Source organism: Xiphias gladius, chromosome 1, assembly GCF_016859285.1.
Source record: "Xiphias gladius isolate SHS-SW01 ecotype Sanya breed wild chromosome 1, ASM1685928v1, whole genome shotgun sequence".
In the NCBI taxonomy this organism is placed as follows: domain Eukaryota; kingdom Metazoa; phylum Chordata; class Actinopteri; order Istiophoriformes; family Xiphiidae; genus Xiphias; species Xiphias gladius.
The window spans coordinates 12939011-12957919 of NC_053400.1; the positions used below are offsets into that span (position 1 = coordinate 12939011).

The 18909-nt window shown below is 38.8% G+C and overlaps 1 protein-coding gene across 1 annotated transcript; it reads left to right on the forward strand.

The window, feature by feature from the left end:
- Nucleotides 1–1888: 1888 nt before the first annotated feature.
- Nucleotides 1889–17083, forward strand: alpk3b (alpha-kinase 3b). The gene is made up of 14 exons (XM_040138154.1): nt 1889–1980; nt 2302–2469; nt 3973–4094; nt 4968–5085; nt 5453–6686; nt 8287–10360; nt 12099–12246; nt 12556–12683; nt 12779–12814; nt 12919–13193; nt 13394–13482; nt 13601–13818; nt 14381–14429; nt 14550–17083. The coding sequence occupies exons 2-14, from the start codon at nt 2342–2344 to the stop codon at nt 14863–14865; spliced, it is 4935 nt and encodes a 1644-aa protein (XP_039994088.1). The 5' UTR covers nt 1889–1980; nt 2302–2341; the 3' UTR covers nt 14866–17083.
- The last annotated feature ends 1826 nt before the right edge of the window (nt 17084–18909 follow it).

The following is an 18909-nucleotide window of genomic DNA, read 5'->3' on the forward strand; positions in this document are numbered from 1 at the left end:
AGTTTTGTGAACAGAGACCCAGATATCTTTCAAACTGCGTAATTGTGCATTTCTCTGTATTTTTGCACATGTTGTTCATCATCAGGAAATCCCTCTCCAGCCACGAGCAGTTTACCTATATACTTAAGGGGGATACAGTGTCACATGGCAGTCTCCCGGTCTCTTTGGTGTTTCCACCGCCTTTTGTGCTTTGATCTCTCTGTACACACCCCATCCACAATATCCAGACCATGCTGAGGCAATTGCGTTTTCCAACCCCCTCACAGGGAACTAGCCGCCCTTCACGCACATGGCTCTTCAGCCCATACATGTCTATCACTACAGTGTGTATGTGTGTTTGTTTAGGGTGTGTTGTATGGCAATCGCTCATGGAATCCAATGTGAAATGCCATACTAAGTGTCCCTTTTTGGGCGGGGTTAAAGGTCCATCATTGTTCGTGAGAATATTTACATTTTGTATGTTTGTTTGATATTTTTCTCTCATTTTGAAGCGAAATCCTTCCGTTAATCTTGGTCGTTAAGCGGAGCCAGTATATCACGGCCCTGGCAGGAAAAGTGGAAAGTGTGGGAGTTACAGATGATGATGAACGGATGGAGCAAAAAATTAAAATAGCTGAACAGAAAGCACATAGGCATGTGTAATATGACAAGCATATGTGGTGACATTAGAGATAATTCCAATTGATATCTTTGAACTGGATTTAGTGAGAACTCTCGCAGGAACCGTAATTCATATATATCCGTAATTCATACTGGGTCAGTTACTATCAGTTCAAAGATGAGTTGGAGGGCTTGCATTTTGTCTATGATACAAAAACGAAGCTCAAGATGAAAAACATTCTTAAAGATAAATTTAATGGCCTTGTAGTTCTTACAGGTTAATTTAATTTCTACTCAATTATGATTTGTTTGAAGAAAAACAAAAATGTCAACAGGGTACCTATTTCCATTCATATTGTCAGATATTGGAATGAATGTTTAACGAAATCAGTATTTCACCTAAAGTATCCTATACAAAAAAAACAAACAGTTAAATTACTGATAACTGATTTGTGTGTGTACGCAAGGTAGTGTGTGTATGTGCATGAATGTTTGTGTAAAGATAAGAGCCCATAGCTCTTTGGCAGTCCATGGGATCTGCCTATATAAGGCTGTTCTATTCCTACTGCTCTTCCTCTGGGGATCTACTGCAATTGTCACTCACAGGACAATGCATGCCAGAGGCCTCACCATCTTGTATTCTAAAACATGCACTTTTGTCATTTTAAGAACAAGATAATTCCATAGAACAATGGAGCAAATGTGCCAATTGACGAATTTTGTGTAAGGTTTTTGCTTATACTCCGTGTCAACAGGCCCTTTTGTAAACAGAGTTCAGCATAACTCCACAGTTTTATGATCAGAAGCTCGTATGACTGGATGACTGAAACAATGTGCTGCTCATGTTAATGGACATAATAGTGAAGGCATCATCCTCCTGATTGACAGGCTCATATGATTCTTTTTTACAGTCTGTACATACAGCTAAAGGTTTGAGAGGAAGAGCAGCCAACGACTGACCACACAAGTGGTCCCTCTTTTTCTTTTAGCTCATGTCGTCCATTAGTAACAGAATAGAAAAAACCCTTCACCCTGTTTTTTAAATCCTCCCCTCCTATTTGGGGAACTACCAAATCTGGGATGACCTTGTAAATGACATGGAATTATTGTGGAACTTTTTTCTTCAAAAGGATTTTTTTGTTTTGTTTTCCACACAGACCTTTTACTATGTTGTTTTTCATTATCGCTGCTCTTTGATTGTTTTTTAATGTAATGTTCCAAAGGCAAATTTTGGAAAGCGTGATGTGCTCTGGTGCCTATTTGCAGGCTAACTATAAATAGTCTAGCAGCCTACGCATGCTCATGTTTGATTGGAAATTGCAGTGCCTTAAGTCAGTGCTGTGGGGTATCTGTCAAAGGAGGGAAAGAAACTTGTGAATGGTGAGTTAACTGGATAAAATAGACTGCTGAATGTTGTTTATGTAACTAATGAATAGGAAAGCATGTAAAAGAGATCTATTTTTGAAAAACATTTTTTGCTGATGTTTGTGTTTTTCATATCAAACTATAGAAAAACATAGGTGTTTTTTATGTTAAAATACGACACAAGTTTATGTACTAGAACTGTCTGTTGTTCGGTCTATTGTCAGGTTATAAGTGTTCATGTTTTCACTCTTTTGTTCTCTTTTAGCTCATATAAATTTCACGGAAAAGCCAAACAAATAAGTGACAACCAACCTTTTTTTTTTTTTTTTTTTCTAGAGAACTTTTTTATCTTGAGTATCTCTTTATCTGGTGGGACATGGGTTCAAAGAGGACAGCCACACGCTCCTCTTCTTGGAATGGAAGCTCCAGCAATGGGGATCACACCAATGGGAGTAGCCGGCCTGGTGGCTCCAGCTACCTCTCTAACGTGAGGCCGGAAAACAGGTACAGATTCTTGACCGACTCAGTGTGCTGTCTTACCTGTTCAACACGTCTACAGGGGGGATGTTTTCCAGCACGTGCACTATCTTGCACCAATACTTCAAGATTTTCCTAACATGGGATGAAAGTCTGTGGCATGTTATTTCTTTGTTTGTCGCCATGGTCACCAGGGTTTAAATAAACTGCTGATTAAGAACAGCATCTCAGTTATGCACGTGGGCCCCCATTTCACATCAAGCAATATACTAACAGCAGCTTCTACATGGAAAGATTTGCTCATGGAGCAAGAGGTGTTGACTTTCAGGTCTACCTCTTTCACGATACATCAATCGATAAGAATAGAAAGATTCTTTTCAGATAATAGAAGTTTTTCTTCAAGGCAATGGTACAGGGCAACTATCTGAACAACATTACCAGTGAGTTGCCCATGCATTTTTTAAACCAGAATTTAAAAGGAATGAGATTTTTAATTCCTTGTCAGCCTTTGTCTGCCTTTATAAAGACAATGGCTAATGCACTTCACTCTCAAAATGTCCAGTTTGTTTCACCGAAAAATCATATCTGAAGATAATTTTGAGGCAACTGATATGAGCAGGAATACATAAGTACCAGTGTATCAACAGAAAACCAAAAACAGAAAACCAAAAACTGTCAGACAAAAACTTTTCGTTTAAAGATACTTTTAAACTAATTATTGACAGTATTTTTGCTGTATATACTGTAGGTCAGCTTTGAATTCCATGAACATAAACAGCAGTATGTAGTGCATATACTATAATCCATACATAATATGCATATTATTTTGAAGTGTGACTGTCTTTAGCATTAGCGTCATGTTTTGTTTGCTTAATCACGAGTAACATTCGGTGAAGTGTAATGTATCCTTTGACTGTGCACTGACCTAGCACTGAAATGGATGTCAACAAGGATCAACTGCAAGTAACATATACAAGCACTATGATAATACTCTTGTAACATGCATGCAAGCCCACATCAGTCTATATTATGATATGTGTGTAATCTTCCTTCCGCATTTCCACATGCTATAGTGATTCAATATTCTTGAACCATTATATTTATGGTGATGTGTTTCATTTCTGTAATTGATTTCCCATGGACCAATGAGACCCCACGGAGGAAGTACCAAACAACTATTCACACTGGACTGCAGATTGTTTTTCGTTTAGGTGGTCTCTGAGGAAAAATAAGAAAATATATAGATGTGATGATTTTTTTTTCCTCCAAATTTGACTTTTGATGTCCAAATCAGCACAGAATGATGTTGATTTAAATCCCTAGAATATATTATATAATATGATGAACGCTTACAGTCTGTTACGTTTTTTTTTTTCTAGTGATACTCAATCATAACTAGTTGGCTCTACTCAGGGTCTACTCACAAAGATGCTGACTTTCACAAAACAATAATCCAGAGTGTATGGAGTAATCTAAAAATTGCAGACACAACTACATCTTGACTGATCATCTCTCCCTTTTCTTGCACAGGAGCACACTCTGCAGTGTGATGGCACAATTAACTGAGGAAACGCAGCCCGCCTTTGAAACAACCCTCAAGTCAAAAGCTGTGTCAGAGAATAGCAATGTAAAGTTCTCATGTGTGGTTACAGGTAAACACTGCTTCAAACACCTTCTAGCAGGATTAGTGACACTTTGCATGGCATGACTCCAAATTTGCGTGACCCACTGGAAACATTTTGCAACAGCACACATTAATACACTGCACTTGATAAATAAAAATCTAAGTAGCATGTTTATAAGAACGGTAAAACTTAAAGGAAGCGAATACACTGAATGATTTACAGTCTGAGTTCTAGTTTGAGTTCATTAACATTCATGCTCACAGTTAAAAACTGAATATAAGGCAAATTTACATGAATTCAAATATATATATATCCACACATTGTTGTACAAACTACACATATCTGTGTAAACCGATAGATACATACACATTTACAAATACAACGATACACTTAGATGCAACCATGCATACATTTTAAAAAGCCATAAAAAAACAAGATAAAAAAACTAAAAACTAAAAAAACACAAAAACCCCCCAAAAAACTTAACTATCCATCATTTTTTCTTTTAGTTCTGTATGTACAGTCTGACTGCTGTAGGTATGGTTGCTGCTTTCAGCCTGTTTGCTCTGCACTGGATGTTTGTAGAATTGTTGCTGCTCCGTTGGTGTCTGTTTGTTTTATCTGCTCTTGTCTATGGGAGCAAGTCATGAATGTTGTGCATGTGCCATCTCTGAAAAAAAAAGGCTCCGTACACACCTGGTTTCATGCATTTTGAGCATCTGAAAATTATTGAGATAGCCAACAAGGCAGTCATAATCCACCCAATCTTCTCTAACTCAACTCAAGAATAGACTGCTTTGAAGCAATTGTAAACAAAACTACTACCTTTTTTTAGTTGATACAGATATTGTTTAATCAGTGCCCTGATATCCTTAATTTTTTTCTGTTTTTTTTTTTCAGGATACCCTACCCCTCAAATTATTTGGTATAAGGATGATATGCAATTAGACAGATACTGTGGGCTGCCTAAATATGAAATATTCCGCAATGGACAAAACCATTCACTGCACATTTACAAGTATGTATGTTTTAAAACACTCATATGACATCAGACAGCACATGTTCTACCAAGATATTACCAAGATCAACATTGTATTATTCTCTATAAACTTTATATAAAGAAATTTAAAGCACTACACAGTAAAGGGCTCTCTGATGGAGGCAACAAAACCATAGAGTATTATTTTAATCTTTCTGCTAAGAAGTTATCCAAAATACTGAAAGAGTGCCTTGGCATTCTTGCCCAAATTAAGTTAACCTATTAACAAAGAGCTTATCCCCTGAATAGAGTTTCTTTGTTAGCAAAATTCACCTTTGTTGCATCAGTAATTAGTTTGCTTGAAATAATTTTGATAAAGGTAATTTAAATTTGCTTTTCTTTGCAGTTGCACTGTGGAGGATGCAGCTATATACCAGGCCTCAGCCATCAACAATAAAGGTATCGTGTCCTGCTCTGGGGTTCTGGAGGTCGGGGAAATGAACGAGTTCAAGATCCACCAGCAATACTTTGCAAAGCTCAAACAAAAGGCTGAGCACAGGCGCAAGGAAGCGGAAGGTAAGGAAAACCAGGAGCCGCTACGAACCATCAGTCCAGATCGTACACAAAGGAAACGCCGCTCCACAATGGAGGCCTTCCTTAGCTTGCCAAGCTCCATGGAGGATGAGGGCAATGAAGAGAGCCATCAGCCTGTGGCTGTAGAAACTGAGGCCAGGTTGCAAGAGGCTACAGTGGAGGACTTGGTTGAAAAGCCAGTCACAAATGGACAAGTTGTAAATGAAAATGGAAACAAGGGCGGGACATACATTAATGACACAGCCCAGAAGATTTTCACTGCACACCAACCCAAAACTACCTTCGTCAAGAAGAAGATTAAAATTTCTAACAGTGCAAAAATTGCAAAAGCAGATACACTGGGAGAGAAGGTGTCTGAGGAAAGAAGGGCAAAAGACAAGACCTCAACCTCTGTAGCTCTGGCCTGCATAGATTCAGTAAAGTCTAAGGGGAATTCAGAAGAGGTTGTGAAGAAGATTGTTAGTTCTTCGATTGTTGATTCAGACTCGAGAAACCCAACAGAACAACGTCAGAAATCAGTAACTGAGGAAGGAATGCTTGTTGAAAGGCCTTCAAAGGATGAGAGTGTATGTGTTGTGCCTTCACAGAGAGAACAGCTCACTGTGTCAGTATCTCGTGCTGCTCTTAAATCTACAAGTCATTCTGTTTCAGGAACTGAAGGTAAACAAGCTGCAAAGCATGAGAAGGAGGCTGGACACAAAGACATAGAAGAAAATTTGGAAAAACGGAAACAAAGTCCTTACCTCAACCTCAACGTTACCTCAACACAATTACAGTCAAGTGTTGCATCAACACTCTTAAGCATATTAAAGGAGGACATTATTAAATCAGAAGATGCTACAGCCATGGATATTGATGAGAAGTCAGATACTTCCACTGGTGGATCTATATCACACAGAGACCTCAAGTCAGTGGACACACTGTGTGAAAACAGGACTGCTTTGCCTCAGCGCCCATGTGAACAGGCTGGAGATCAGCTGTCTGAGAAGGAAACAAGCCCCTGCCTGGGAAATGTGTCTGCGTCTCCGCCAGCCCGGCTGAGTGAGGTGAGTGGGCCTTTTTGCATGAGCTCATGAGTGCTGTGTGCTGCCAACACAGGCCTCATCAGTAACACAAGTATCTTGGGGCTATTTATAGCTATTTATAAGTATTCCCCTCCGTGTGACATGAATTAAGTGACGCACATGTTGACAGTGGTAAAAAGTATATTAATGCAGCACATTTGATATTGTAAGTTCAAAGGTCTGAGAGAAAGCCAGTGCAGCACTTCTTAAGATAGAAATTTGGAATTATACTTATAGTTTGGCACTCAATAATACTAGTCCATAGACTAGGCAACGGGTGACTAGCCTAGCTTAGCACAAAGACTGGAAACACGGGAAAACAGCTAGCCTTTGTCTGTCAAGACAATTTAGTTGGTTTTACACTTAGATTTTTGTTCAAATTAAACAAACAACATATAATGTGCTAATTAGTGAGCTTAAGGGGTGCTGGTAGGCAGATTTTGTTGCCTTTGAACAAAGCCAGGCGAGGTAGTGGTGCTATTTTAAGCTAACTGGTAGCTGTCTGTAGCCTTACAATATATTTAATGGAGAGATGAAAAAGTCGTATTTATCTTCTCATCTAACTCAAGCGTTTCCCCCTGAAAGCAAATAAGCAAACTGCCCACAATTTTGAACTATTCCTTTAAAAGTGAAATGAATGGTGTTGTGACTGATGATGTTAAATAAGTGAGTGCACAAAGAAAATAAAGAAACGATTTGCTTTCGACTTGTATGCTACAGGGTTCTCATAGATGATCATTTGACAATATCCTCAATCACCACTTGAACATTCTGCTGCTATGGGATTGGGAATCTTTAATGTACACTGCTTGTGCAATCATCCTGACCTCAACTGCATGGCAGAATACTGACGGCACTGAGACCTGAGACAAAGCAGTGCATGGCTGAAGCACCTCTTAAAATTATTTGCATTCCTTTCAGACCACCTACGTGTAAAATAGCAACCTTCCTTCTGAATAGGCCTCACCATGTCAGACGTTGACAGGAGGAAAGGAAGGGAAACAAGCAAAAATGCACTTTTACGTATTTTGACTGTATACTTGATGATTTTAAAAGCTAAATATTTTAAAGTCAGTTCTGTGGTTTATTTTTGAGGCACAATCAAGTGTTGCACTTGTGTTAGTTTGAGTCTCATACACATTTTAGTCAATGTGCTACATTTGGATTCTGGGTGAAGATAAACTGATATATGTGAAAGGCAAAAAAAAAAAAAAAACTTTTAAGAGATGTTTTCTGAGTCTGTGTCTTCAGATTTGTTTCCAAGCATCTCTTTAATCTACCTATATGAATACTAATATTGCAATTATTTAAGCTTTTGAACTTTTTTCACAGCCATAGGAATTGATCCAACATTACCAATAGCGCATGTTAAGGAAAGGCAGTTTGTTATCATCACTAACTATACCTTTCCTTTGGTTCATAAATTTCTTTTTGCTTAGTTCTTCCCATTCCTTTTTCTGTTTGTTGCTGCTTACGCTGTTGCTGTTTTAAGATGACATGTGTTTATCCATGTCCTGCATAGTGAAGGATAAGGGACCAAGCATTTACAGCATGGAAACCTCTGCTTGTGTCATATCCCAAGGTTACACAGGCCCATACAAAGATGAACAGGAATGATGCACCTGTCAGCCTTGAGCTTCCACCCGACCATTGCATGATGGGCACCCCACCACCACAAAAGACTCCATCAGAGAGAGAGACCACAACAGATGGCATCCAGACTCTTTCTTTGCACCGTGGTGTTCAAGCAGCCATCGACAAAATGACAGAGGACACATGCAATCATTCCAGGCAATCAAATGAAAGCCACACAGTCCTTTTTACAGACCTACAGAAGTCAGCCCTCGAAAGCCCTGGTGGTGGTGAGGACACTGGAGAGTGTAACGTTTCGTCTACCCCCCTGCAAAGCCAAGTTGATACAGCTATAAAATCTGTTGAAAGTACAGAAATACAAGTTGATGAGAAGGTAGAGGGTAAGAAGTTTGATAAATTATTAGTGCAGGCTGACAGTGTGGCCCCAAATGAAAAGACAGTTGAGACTGAAACTGCTACTCTACATATAGTTGAACAATCTAAAACAGAAAAGACCAGAGATTCAGTGGATGAAGACGCTGACTGTGTCATTGTGGAAGAATCTTGTAAAGAACCAGTATCAAGAATAGCAGAGGAAAGTAGTTTGGACTTACAGAATCTAAAGCAAGATGAATTTGAGACTGCTATGCCACACGTAACAAATAATCCAGAAAATCCGAACACACTGGAGCAAATTATGGGCTTCAATGAAATTACAAAACCTGTATCAAAAGTCATATCTATCGCTGAACTTCTGAGATCACAAATAAAGGCACTTGACCTCACGCTAGCAAATTCAGTGCCCACCATACCAGTTCATGCTGACTTTGTACAAGAACCTACAACAACTGCTACAGAGACATGCCAGGAATTAGGAAATGATGACAGAAAATGTAAACTGGAAGTGAAGAAGTCAATACCTGACAGGAAAACTGAGACAATTGACGATACTTCTGCTGCAAATATAAAGGCAACACTTGCGGAGGTGTATCATCAGCTAAATAAAACTGATCAGGATCAAATTCAGACTCAAGGTGCAACTTCACCACCTGTTCAGGCTTTAAAAAAACCTCTTGTTATAGAGGCCACAGTACTTCATGCCAGTGCAAGAAAATATAATGAAGTTGCTACAGACATTGTCCAGGAAACTGGTGCATCAAGTCTGGTTCCTTCGATCGATTGCCCTGTTGTCTCACTCGTTGAGAGTGAAAATGTTAAACATAAATGTCTTCCTTCAGCTTCTAAGGAAGAACTGAACAACAGACCTACATCAATTTCAAACCTATCTGGAACTGTCAGTCAAGGATCTGGGACTCCTATAAAGGCCAGTAGACAGGGGTCAATTTTGGAGCATGCCCAAGATGAACCTGTTCAAGGCAAAGACATGGAATCAATACAAAAATTAACTCCAGAAATTAAACTCAACAGCAAAACTGAAAGGGGGATTACTGAAATGAATTCCACAACACTTTTAGATCAATGCAAAATGGAAGAACATAACACAAACACCAGTTCTTTGCAGGGTGTACAAAAGTTTCCAAATCAAAGTGTATTTAGCAAAGATACACAAGAGAATAATCTTCAACTTCTTCAGCAGGACAGCCCTATGGTTGAAGAATTTTCAAGGAGTGACTCCTTAATCAATCCAACTCTTGAAGCTAGTCCGTTGTTAAAGAAAAGAAATTGTGTTTCACCTATTCCCTCTGCTACTCCACAAGAGCTGGCCTCTGGGGCCCGTCGCAAAATCCTAATACCCAAGGGTGAACCTGAGGAGGCCACAGAGGCCACAGAGGCCACATCGTCCGTTGCTAACCAAGCTCAGAAAAAGGAGGTTTCTACCCAGAACAGCAAGCTTTCCACAAGTCTTGTGACCCCCTCTATGTCTCCAATCCTGTCTCGACGGTCACCTCTACTTCAGCCGGCTGGTGAACGAACCTCTCCTGTAGAAAGGCGTTCTCCGCTCTTGAGCAGGAGAAAGACAGCATCGGAGACTCTAGCACCAAGCCAGCAGCCCATTGAGGAGATCCACACCCCAAAAACTGAGGGAAAACCTACAGAGAAGGACAAGCGTGACCCATTCAAAGGTATAGCCATCTTCATGTCTTAATAATATTTTTCAGCGAGGTTGTTACTTGAAGGCTTACTGTTTTAATAGAAATTATTACTATGTGTAGCCTAATATATGAACATTTTTCTTACTTTGGCAACCCCAGTGGTAGTATCAAAATAGACACTCTGGCAGGCAGTTATGCATGCTATTAGTAGCCTGATAGACATAATTCACAAGGTCCTTAGAATATAACCGAAGCCAAAGAAATGGTTTTGTAGGGGAAGACAGACCCAAGTCTTTATGTTTTTGCTATGTGAAAAGCAGTGGTGTGTATTTTACATACTGATGCCTTTTCAAGTAAAAGAGCAGTATAGACCGACCTATACTGTTTTTTTGTGGCTGATTTTGATATTTGGGAGTTTAAAAAATCAGACAACAATATATTGTCAAACAGTCTTTTCTTTTAACATAAACACATAACATTAACCCAGACAATCTTGATACTTAATTCCTTATTTGTTTGTTTGTTTGTTTTTTTTAAAGAATTGTGATCAAGATATATACTGAGCAAAGTTGAAAAATCAACTTGTCAGCCTCTCTGGCGAACATACTTTGTAAGGGAGACACTATATCTAAATTACCTCAACCTCCTGGTCTGGCATTTCTGTACTGCAATTTCTTGTTACTTGTCAGCTGACTGATGCACACTCATATATGTGGACGTGGCTGATTTTTATCAGTCTAGCTCTGCTCCATTTGGCTAAAAATGTACAGTGGTCAGGCATTCACTGTTGATCAGTTGTATGTAACAGTGTAATGGGGGAGGTAAACAAGATGTGCGGGCATTTTACATGTTTAACTGTCCAGCCTGCACCTGGTGCAGTAATCAGACTAACTGTGGTGCTGATTTTGGTCACAAACGCAACCCAGTGGCTGTGTTTAGTTTTTTGCAGAAACGGCAGAGATTGTTTGCAGACTCATTTAATCTGTACCCAAATTAAATTGAAATTAGCTTCAGTATGTGCAAAGAGAAAAATGATGGATCTTTGACCAAAACGAAGAGCTGCTTTTCACTCATCACAAGGTGCACAGGCTAGTGAACTAAACCGGTTAAAATTTCATTTACTCTCCCCCCATTACACAATTATTCACAGCTGGTCAATATCACGATTAGTTGTGGCCCCTTCATTAAAAGACATCATCAAAAATGTGACCCAGTTGCACATCATATTTTTTCCATTAACACTGAAAGATAAACATCTAAGTACACAAAAAAAATGCCAGCATTCCTACTAACTCACGTGTTATGTTGATTGACCCTATTGTCCCAGTATAATTTGTAATATATGAAGCCTTCAAATTTGAACTTGGCAGTTAAGTTTGGCTGTAAAGTTTTTATTTTAATTGATGTCTGTTTGCTTCACTGACTTCCTCTTTGTATTATTTCCTGTTACTAACAGGAAATAAAGTTAATTTGTTTCTTGTATACTAACTAATGTGCTTACTAAATGATGAGCTGTCAACTTTAGTGTATGTGTATACTGCATTATGTACTGTATATATTTAATACTGACATTTGCTTACAGTTCCATATTATATATTTGCTATATACAAGGGGCTTTATCAAATAGCCAAGCAGCCTTTGCTATGTATCTTACTGTATATATAGCCAATAAATATCAGACTGGATGTATTAAGGTTGCTTGATACCTAGAACATAAAACTGTGTGTGTCTTTATCACATTGGTTGTTCTGGGTGTCTCTCCCTCCAGCTCCTCAAGTTATTCGCAAGATCAGGGGTGAAACCTTCGCAGATGCCTCAGGACACTTGAAACTATGGTGCCAGTTCTTCAATGTTCTTAGTGACTCTACAATCAAATGGTACAAAAATGAAGAGGAGATTGCTCAGATGAAAAGAACGTAAGTTCTCAGAGTACCTCTAAGGTATTCCAAGAGTATCACAATAAACTGAATATTTGGAAAGATTCTTAACAAAGTATTACTTCTTATGATTATTGTTGTGTTTGGTTTTGTTTTTTTGCTAATAAAGGGTGCGAGTGGGAAAAATAGCTTTGAAATTAACATAAAAGTGGTGACCTACAATAGTCAGTTTTACTCTTACTCCCAGTTAGGCTTAACTGAAGATTCACTGATGACACACTTGTTAAAAAAATGTTTAAAAAGTTTCCTTGAACATTCTGTATTATTTATTATTTGTTTCTCTCCCAGTGCAGGGGATGAAACTCAGGTCAATCTTGCTGTTGTTCAAGCATCATGCAAAGATTCCGGTGTTTATGGATGCTCAATCACAAATGAATATGGGACAGACTCAACAGACACACTGCTTAGTGCAGATAGTATGTACTCTTCTACCTTACATTTGGCATAAGCTAAACATTTTTCTTTGCGTTACTTGGCCATAGTGTTTCACATTCTGTTTTCTCCCTCACAGTCTTAGCAGGAATGTCCCTACGTGAGGATCTTGGTGGTAAGATAAGAATCTGCATGTTTTGATCACAGTTTTTTGGTACCAGTCTGACATGCTTATCTTACTGGCATCCTTATACTCTTTTGCTTGTTCTTTTTGTACAGTTGGAGAAGAAATCGAAATGACACCCCTGATATTCAACAAGGGTGTGGCTGATTCTGGCGTCTGGGGCAACAAATTATTTGGACGTATAATGATGAAGGAATCTCATATTGGTGATGGCTGTTCTCATAAAGTCTGGAGGGCAAAAGTCATCTACGGTCTGGAGCCTGTGTTTGAGTCTGGTAACATGTGTATCATTAAAGTATGCAACCCTATCGCCTATGGAGGCAAAGAAGAAAGCTGCCTTATAGAAAGAAACCTGGACATTGTCAAGCAGGTATGCAGGTTCGATTTTTAAAATTTATTAATGTTTTCTTAAATTTAAGTACGTCAACCAGTAAACTAACAATTCAGTCAGGTGTCATTTCTTCCAGCCACATAGGATTACTGTGGCACTAATCAAATAGTGATATAACCAATTTACTTGTGTAGGTTGAGCTTATCTTTACTGGCTATTCTCCAATGTTCTCTTTACAGGAGTGTAAAATTCAGAACTTAGCTCGTGAATACTGCAAAATCTTCTCCGCAGAGGCAAGAGGGATTGAAAACTTTGGCCCCTTCCTTGAGTGAGTACAGTCAGTTTGCTCCTAATAAAAAAGTTAACATCCTGAGTATTATTTACAGCGCATGGAGCTTGAATGCTCCCTCAAAGTCATATACATCACGACGATCTTTGTTACACAGGGTGGTTCCAGTCTACCTAATGTACCGACCAGCAAACACTGTCCCCTATGCCACTGTGGAGGCGGATCTGACAGGAGTCTATCAGAAATACTCCGTACTGGATAATACAGGCAGAATAGACGTGAGGACTGGCTCTGGGGTTGAGCAAAAATGCTGTGCCCTGCAGCACTGGATCTTTCAGTGGACCAATGGCAATCTGCTACTCACTCGACTAGAAGGTAGGGTGACACCTGAATTCAGCAGAGCAATGTGAAGTTTACTTTTTCACCAAATTTGTGCCTAAAGTAATTAAGAAAGTGATGATGATGCTTTGGGACAGAGGATAGTGTGAAACAGTGGCCACCTTCCTGGTTCATCCCACATTACGACAAAATTCACATTTACCAAGTTGTTGTTAAAATCAGTAGCGTGTTGAAGAGGCGGTGCGCATGTTAAGCTCAAAATTGTCTGATCAGTTACACACCTCACCGTAAGTAACAAGGTAAAATACTGCATGAAATAAGGAAAAGTGTGAGAGCAAGAAGTTTGAGGTGAGTTGCTTCAATTTTTTCTTTCTCAACCCTTTATGCAGAAGGTTAAAGAGAGGCATGAGTATTTCAGGTCCATTACGCACCAGTTTATGCTGATCAAATTTTAAGTGTTCTAACTTGAATGATTTTTCACATTTTTAATGCAGTTTTAGAATTAATGTGGTGAAAATTCACACTGCATGTTTGTCACATCTGAATATATTACTTGGACAACAAAAAAATAAAGCAATGGCATGGTTTTATTTTGCAGGTGTTGACACGAAGATCACCAATGTTGGGATTTCAGTCAAATCTACGGGGTCAGTATATTTGCAGTGTGTTGTTTTTGTAGATGATAGTGTGAAAACCTAATTTTACAGGTAATTTACACTTTTACTGATTACGACTGTAGCATTTGTTTTTGTTGTTTGTTTCTGCAGGCATCAAGGACTATCTGTTGAAGGGAGTCCTAAAGTTTTTGAGCAGTTTGTCTCCGAGCACCAGTGTAACTACTTCTGTGGGCTGCTTGGCCTGAGGTCACTAAAGGTGATGGACTCCTTATTGACACCAGCGAAGCCCAAGGGCTCCAGGAGCCCATTACTCCAACGCAAGATGGCTGCTGGTTCCTCCAGCCCTCAGACTGGCCGGAAAGCTGCTGGCAGCCCCAGACTGCCAAGAAAGGCTGAGCAAGAAGGAGGAAAGAACCCCACTAAACAAAAACCTGCTGACGCTCCTAAAGTTGTTAAGATGGCATAGAATAATGATCTCTTAGAGATCAAAGATATTCACATAAAGCCCAGGAGGAGCTGGAGGGAAGATAGACGACAAATGACACTTCAGAAGTTCAAAACCCTTCAGAGACCAGGGAAGGAGATTAATAAATAATATGACTTAAGTGAATTTCAACAGCCACCATTCCTTGCAATGATCACTTATGGAGGACTGATGCCCTCACATGTTGTGGTGAGTCACTATTGTGCCTTGCATTTATGTTGAAATCCAAGGGCTAAAGCTGTTGTGTAATAAGAAGTAGATGCTTTCCTGGGTTTGTATTCTATCAGTCCATGTACCATCGGTCATAGATTGTGGATGCTAGTCTCAGGTCAGTGTATTTGTACTATGTGACGACATAAAACAATTTGGGCTAAAGTGGCATTGTATGTTGTCCACTTTATGTGTAATTTTCAGTGTAAGAGCACAATTTTTATTCTTCTGTAATCACCCTTTTCAATTCAAGAAAAAAAATCATAACAGGGATATACAGTAAGCCACATGGTCACGTCGCATGTTTTAAAGGCTGGGAGTAAACAACCCTTTTTTCCACGTATCAATCCAAATGTGGCTCCACATGACACTGTTGTACAGTGGCTAATGGTGCTTTTATATTGTAATCTGTCATGTTTACTTGCTATTTTGCATTGCACTGCATTTTTAGAAACTGCACCTTTAAATGCAACTGGCTGTAAAATAAAAGATATAATTATGCATTGTATGTCTGGAGAGGCTGTGAAAGTGCATGACATATGCTTTTTAAATTCTGTCTTTCTTAACAGAAATTAGCATATTATGGGGTGAGCTGAGTAATGAAAGCCATCACACCCAGTCTATCAGACATCAGCACTGACTCATTATCACATATATCATCTAGAAAGATAAGCGACCCGGTGTTATCTCAGTGACTCCTATTATCTGGCACGGCTCCGTCACATTCCTTTCGGTCTTCATATTGTCATGCACACATATTTACAGCACGAGTATGAAAAGGGTTATTTGGGCAGATTAATTTAGACAATTCTTGTATAGCGACAATTTATTTTTAGCTTTTTTTTCTCCAGCTACATCAGAATTTTATAAAAAATGGAAAGCTGATCTACTTTGTTGTATCATTATACTGTATCTATCCCGTAGCATTCAAGTAGAGCAGTCAAGAACAACAAAGCTATCTTAGAAGAAGGACTTAATGTCAGATGATCATGAAAATCAGTGGGATCCATTGTCTGGGGACCATGAATGTGAATTTAATGCAATCCATCTAATGGTTGATGAGATATTTGAGTCCCAACCAAAGTGGTGGACCAACCACCAGCCTGACTGCTAGCATGGCTAAAACTTACATCCCATATTCACTCACAGATCCAGAACAATTTGTTTTCATATAATTTTGAGTCAGACCAACAATTACATTTGGAGTAAATGCATGACAGGATTCCTCACTTTATTCTGTAGCATATTCTGAATATCCAACATGACAAAAGACATATATTGTAGCCAGAAAAAAAAAGACTGTTGAGCCATTGCATGCTTAGTAGCAGTACCACTCAGGGGTCAAATCAGATTCCTTCACAGATATTAGAGAATGAAGTGTTGCTTGCAACCAGTGTGTGTTTGCAGGGTGAAAGGCTAACTTTACTGTGACAATCATTTTTGATTCCCAGTGATTATTGAGTCATCATGTCATCGTTTATGTAAGCGGTGGCCTCACGCACAAGTGTGACCAGTACTGGGAAGCTAAATGCAAGTTCAAGAAAAAAGTTCACTTAGTGTCACTTCACATGTTGTCCATCGGCATTAGAGGATCATATTGTGTCAACATGGGGAAAAGATCACAGATTTTAGTGTGACCTAGCAGATGATACTGTTATACAGTACATATTTCTAACACGCTAGTATTTTTTTTAATTATCCGTGATATATCTACTGTGTTGGCATAGGACAAAAATAGAAGGACTGCCAGTACAAAAGAAATCTTTTACGTTGGTGTTTTGGTCTTATAGAGTCTCAATGAGTGTAAGTCTACAATGAACTTCAGACACAAGTGAAAACACTACAGGATTACATGAATGTACAGCTTGCAACTATTTGTAATAAGCTCTCTGTTATCTCCTGTTATGAAAATGACAATAAGCCTGCAAATGATATTCACTTTAAAAGCATTGTGTATGACAGCATTTACAGATTTTCTACTGTGTTTCCTGTGTCTTTTAAACTGAGGAAATCTTCCTTAAAAAAGAGAACAAACATTTACATCCTATTCATTTTCATGATGTGTCCACTGATACTGAACCTGGTCTACTCCATTCATTGCTCTATTCAGAGGACGTAGCTGTATGTTTGGACCGGCCACACGGGAGGTATCCACGATGATGACTCGCTGAGGTAACAGACGGGATGTAGTGTGCCTGAGGTGTTACAACAACATGGAGAAGATTGGGCCTATCAGGAAACAAAACACTCCTGCCACCTACTGTTAGTTCAATCACCGTACCATTGATAAAAAGCAAAGCAAGTAAAAGGCCTGTGTACTTGCACTATCAAATGATTTATCTTTTTATCCGACCAAATTCTGTCTGTGTCATATGTGTAAATACTCAGGACTATACTGCTATTACTGTTTTTCTTTGCTATATTGGATTAGCAGTTTTCAAACTGGCAATGATAAGCGAGCACAATAGAATAAGAAGAGGGAATATGGTACAATAAGTCTTGCTTTTTTAATTCCAAAAAAATCAATCATCACAAAATATATACAAAATTAACAGTATTAATAGTGTATGTAAAGGATAATCCACAATACTGTCACTGACTGACATGAATACGGAAAATGGATAGATATCACTTCTGAAATTATCTCAAATTATTCTATACCTCACCATGTTCACTTTGTAAGATCTTTTCACAATTTTAATTATCTTTGTCTATTCAAAAGTTTTTCTTGTTTAATTTGTTTGAGAAGAATAACATCAGACACTGAGACATACCTTAATCCGAGCGTTTCCTGCAGGACATTAGAGAAAACATTATGAGGGAAGTGGGAAAATTACAGAGAAAAGATGCATTGGCACAGCTCTTCATGCTGCACTGAGTAGCTCTGTTATAAAGAGCACTGGATCACTCAGGGTAATCTCAGCATTAATACCCATGATAAGACACAGCAAATGAGAGAATTGTTAGTCCCCAACTGAAGAAATTTTGCATGTACATTTTGGCCTAAGTAATTGCCACTTCATTTTATAAGACGTAACGTTGAGGTAATGTGAAGATCTAGCACTCAGAGCCTGGGTATTTAGAACGTTAAAAACATTTGCAGAATTCAGTCTCACATTCAGGCTTGTTATGTAGTAACATGTCAAGAAATGCTCCACACACATAATCTTATTTGCATTTCATTTTTGATAGTTTTGACAGATAACAGCAGCAATTGCAACAGAAAGGATAAAACGGGTCTACCAAAAGCTGTAAAAGGTTATGCCAGGATATAGAACAATATCTTTACATTCAACCAGACATTATTTGTACAATCAGTGGCACAGTCAGTAAGGTCTCATTAAATCAAATGAAAAAAAGGCTGAAAACAGAAACAGCGACTGGCAAGTGTGGTATCTAAGAGCCACCCTCTCACAAGGCTGCCTGTGAGTCTGACCTCACATTGTTGTGCCTGACTGACCTCAATTACCATTGCTGGGCCAGAGTAGTTGTGACCATTTAGGCAGATTATATGAAATGGATCATACGTCCCTAAATGTCACAGACTAGCTGGCATTTGAAAAAAGTTTTATCTCCAGTCCACCAAAAGTCGCAGGCTGCCAGTGGTCTCGTTGCCACTGCTAAGTTGACTGTCAGTTCTGAGTTATTCTACCATATCACAGCAAGCTTTTGCTGACTATTAGATAATGACATTCAGATGCATATCTCACATTATTTCTTCTCATGAGAGAATTTAAAGGCTAAATCTGAATTTAATCTGTGTTGTCTAAATACTGTATATGCACATGGTGAAGGGTTGTCCAATAGGGCTCTGCA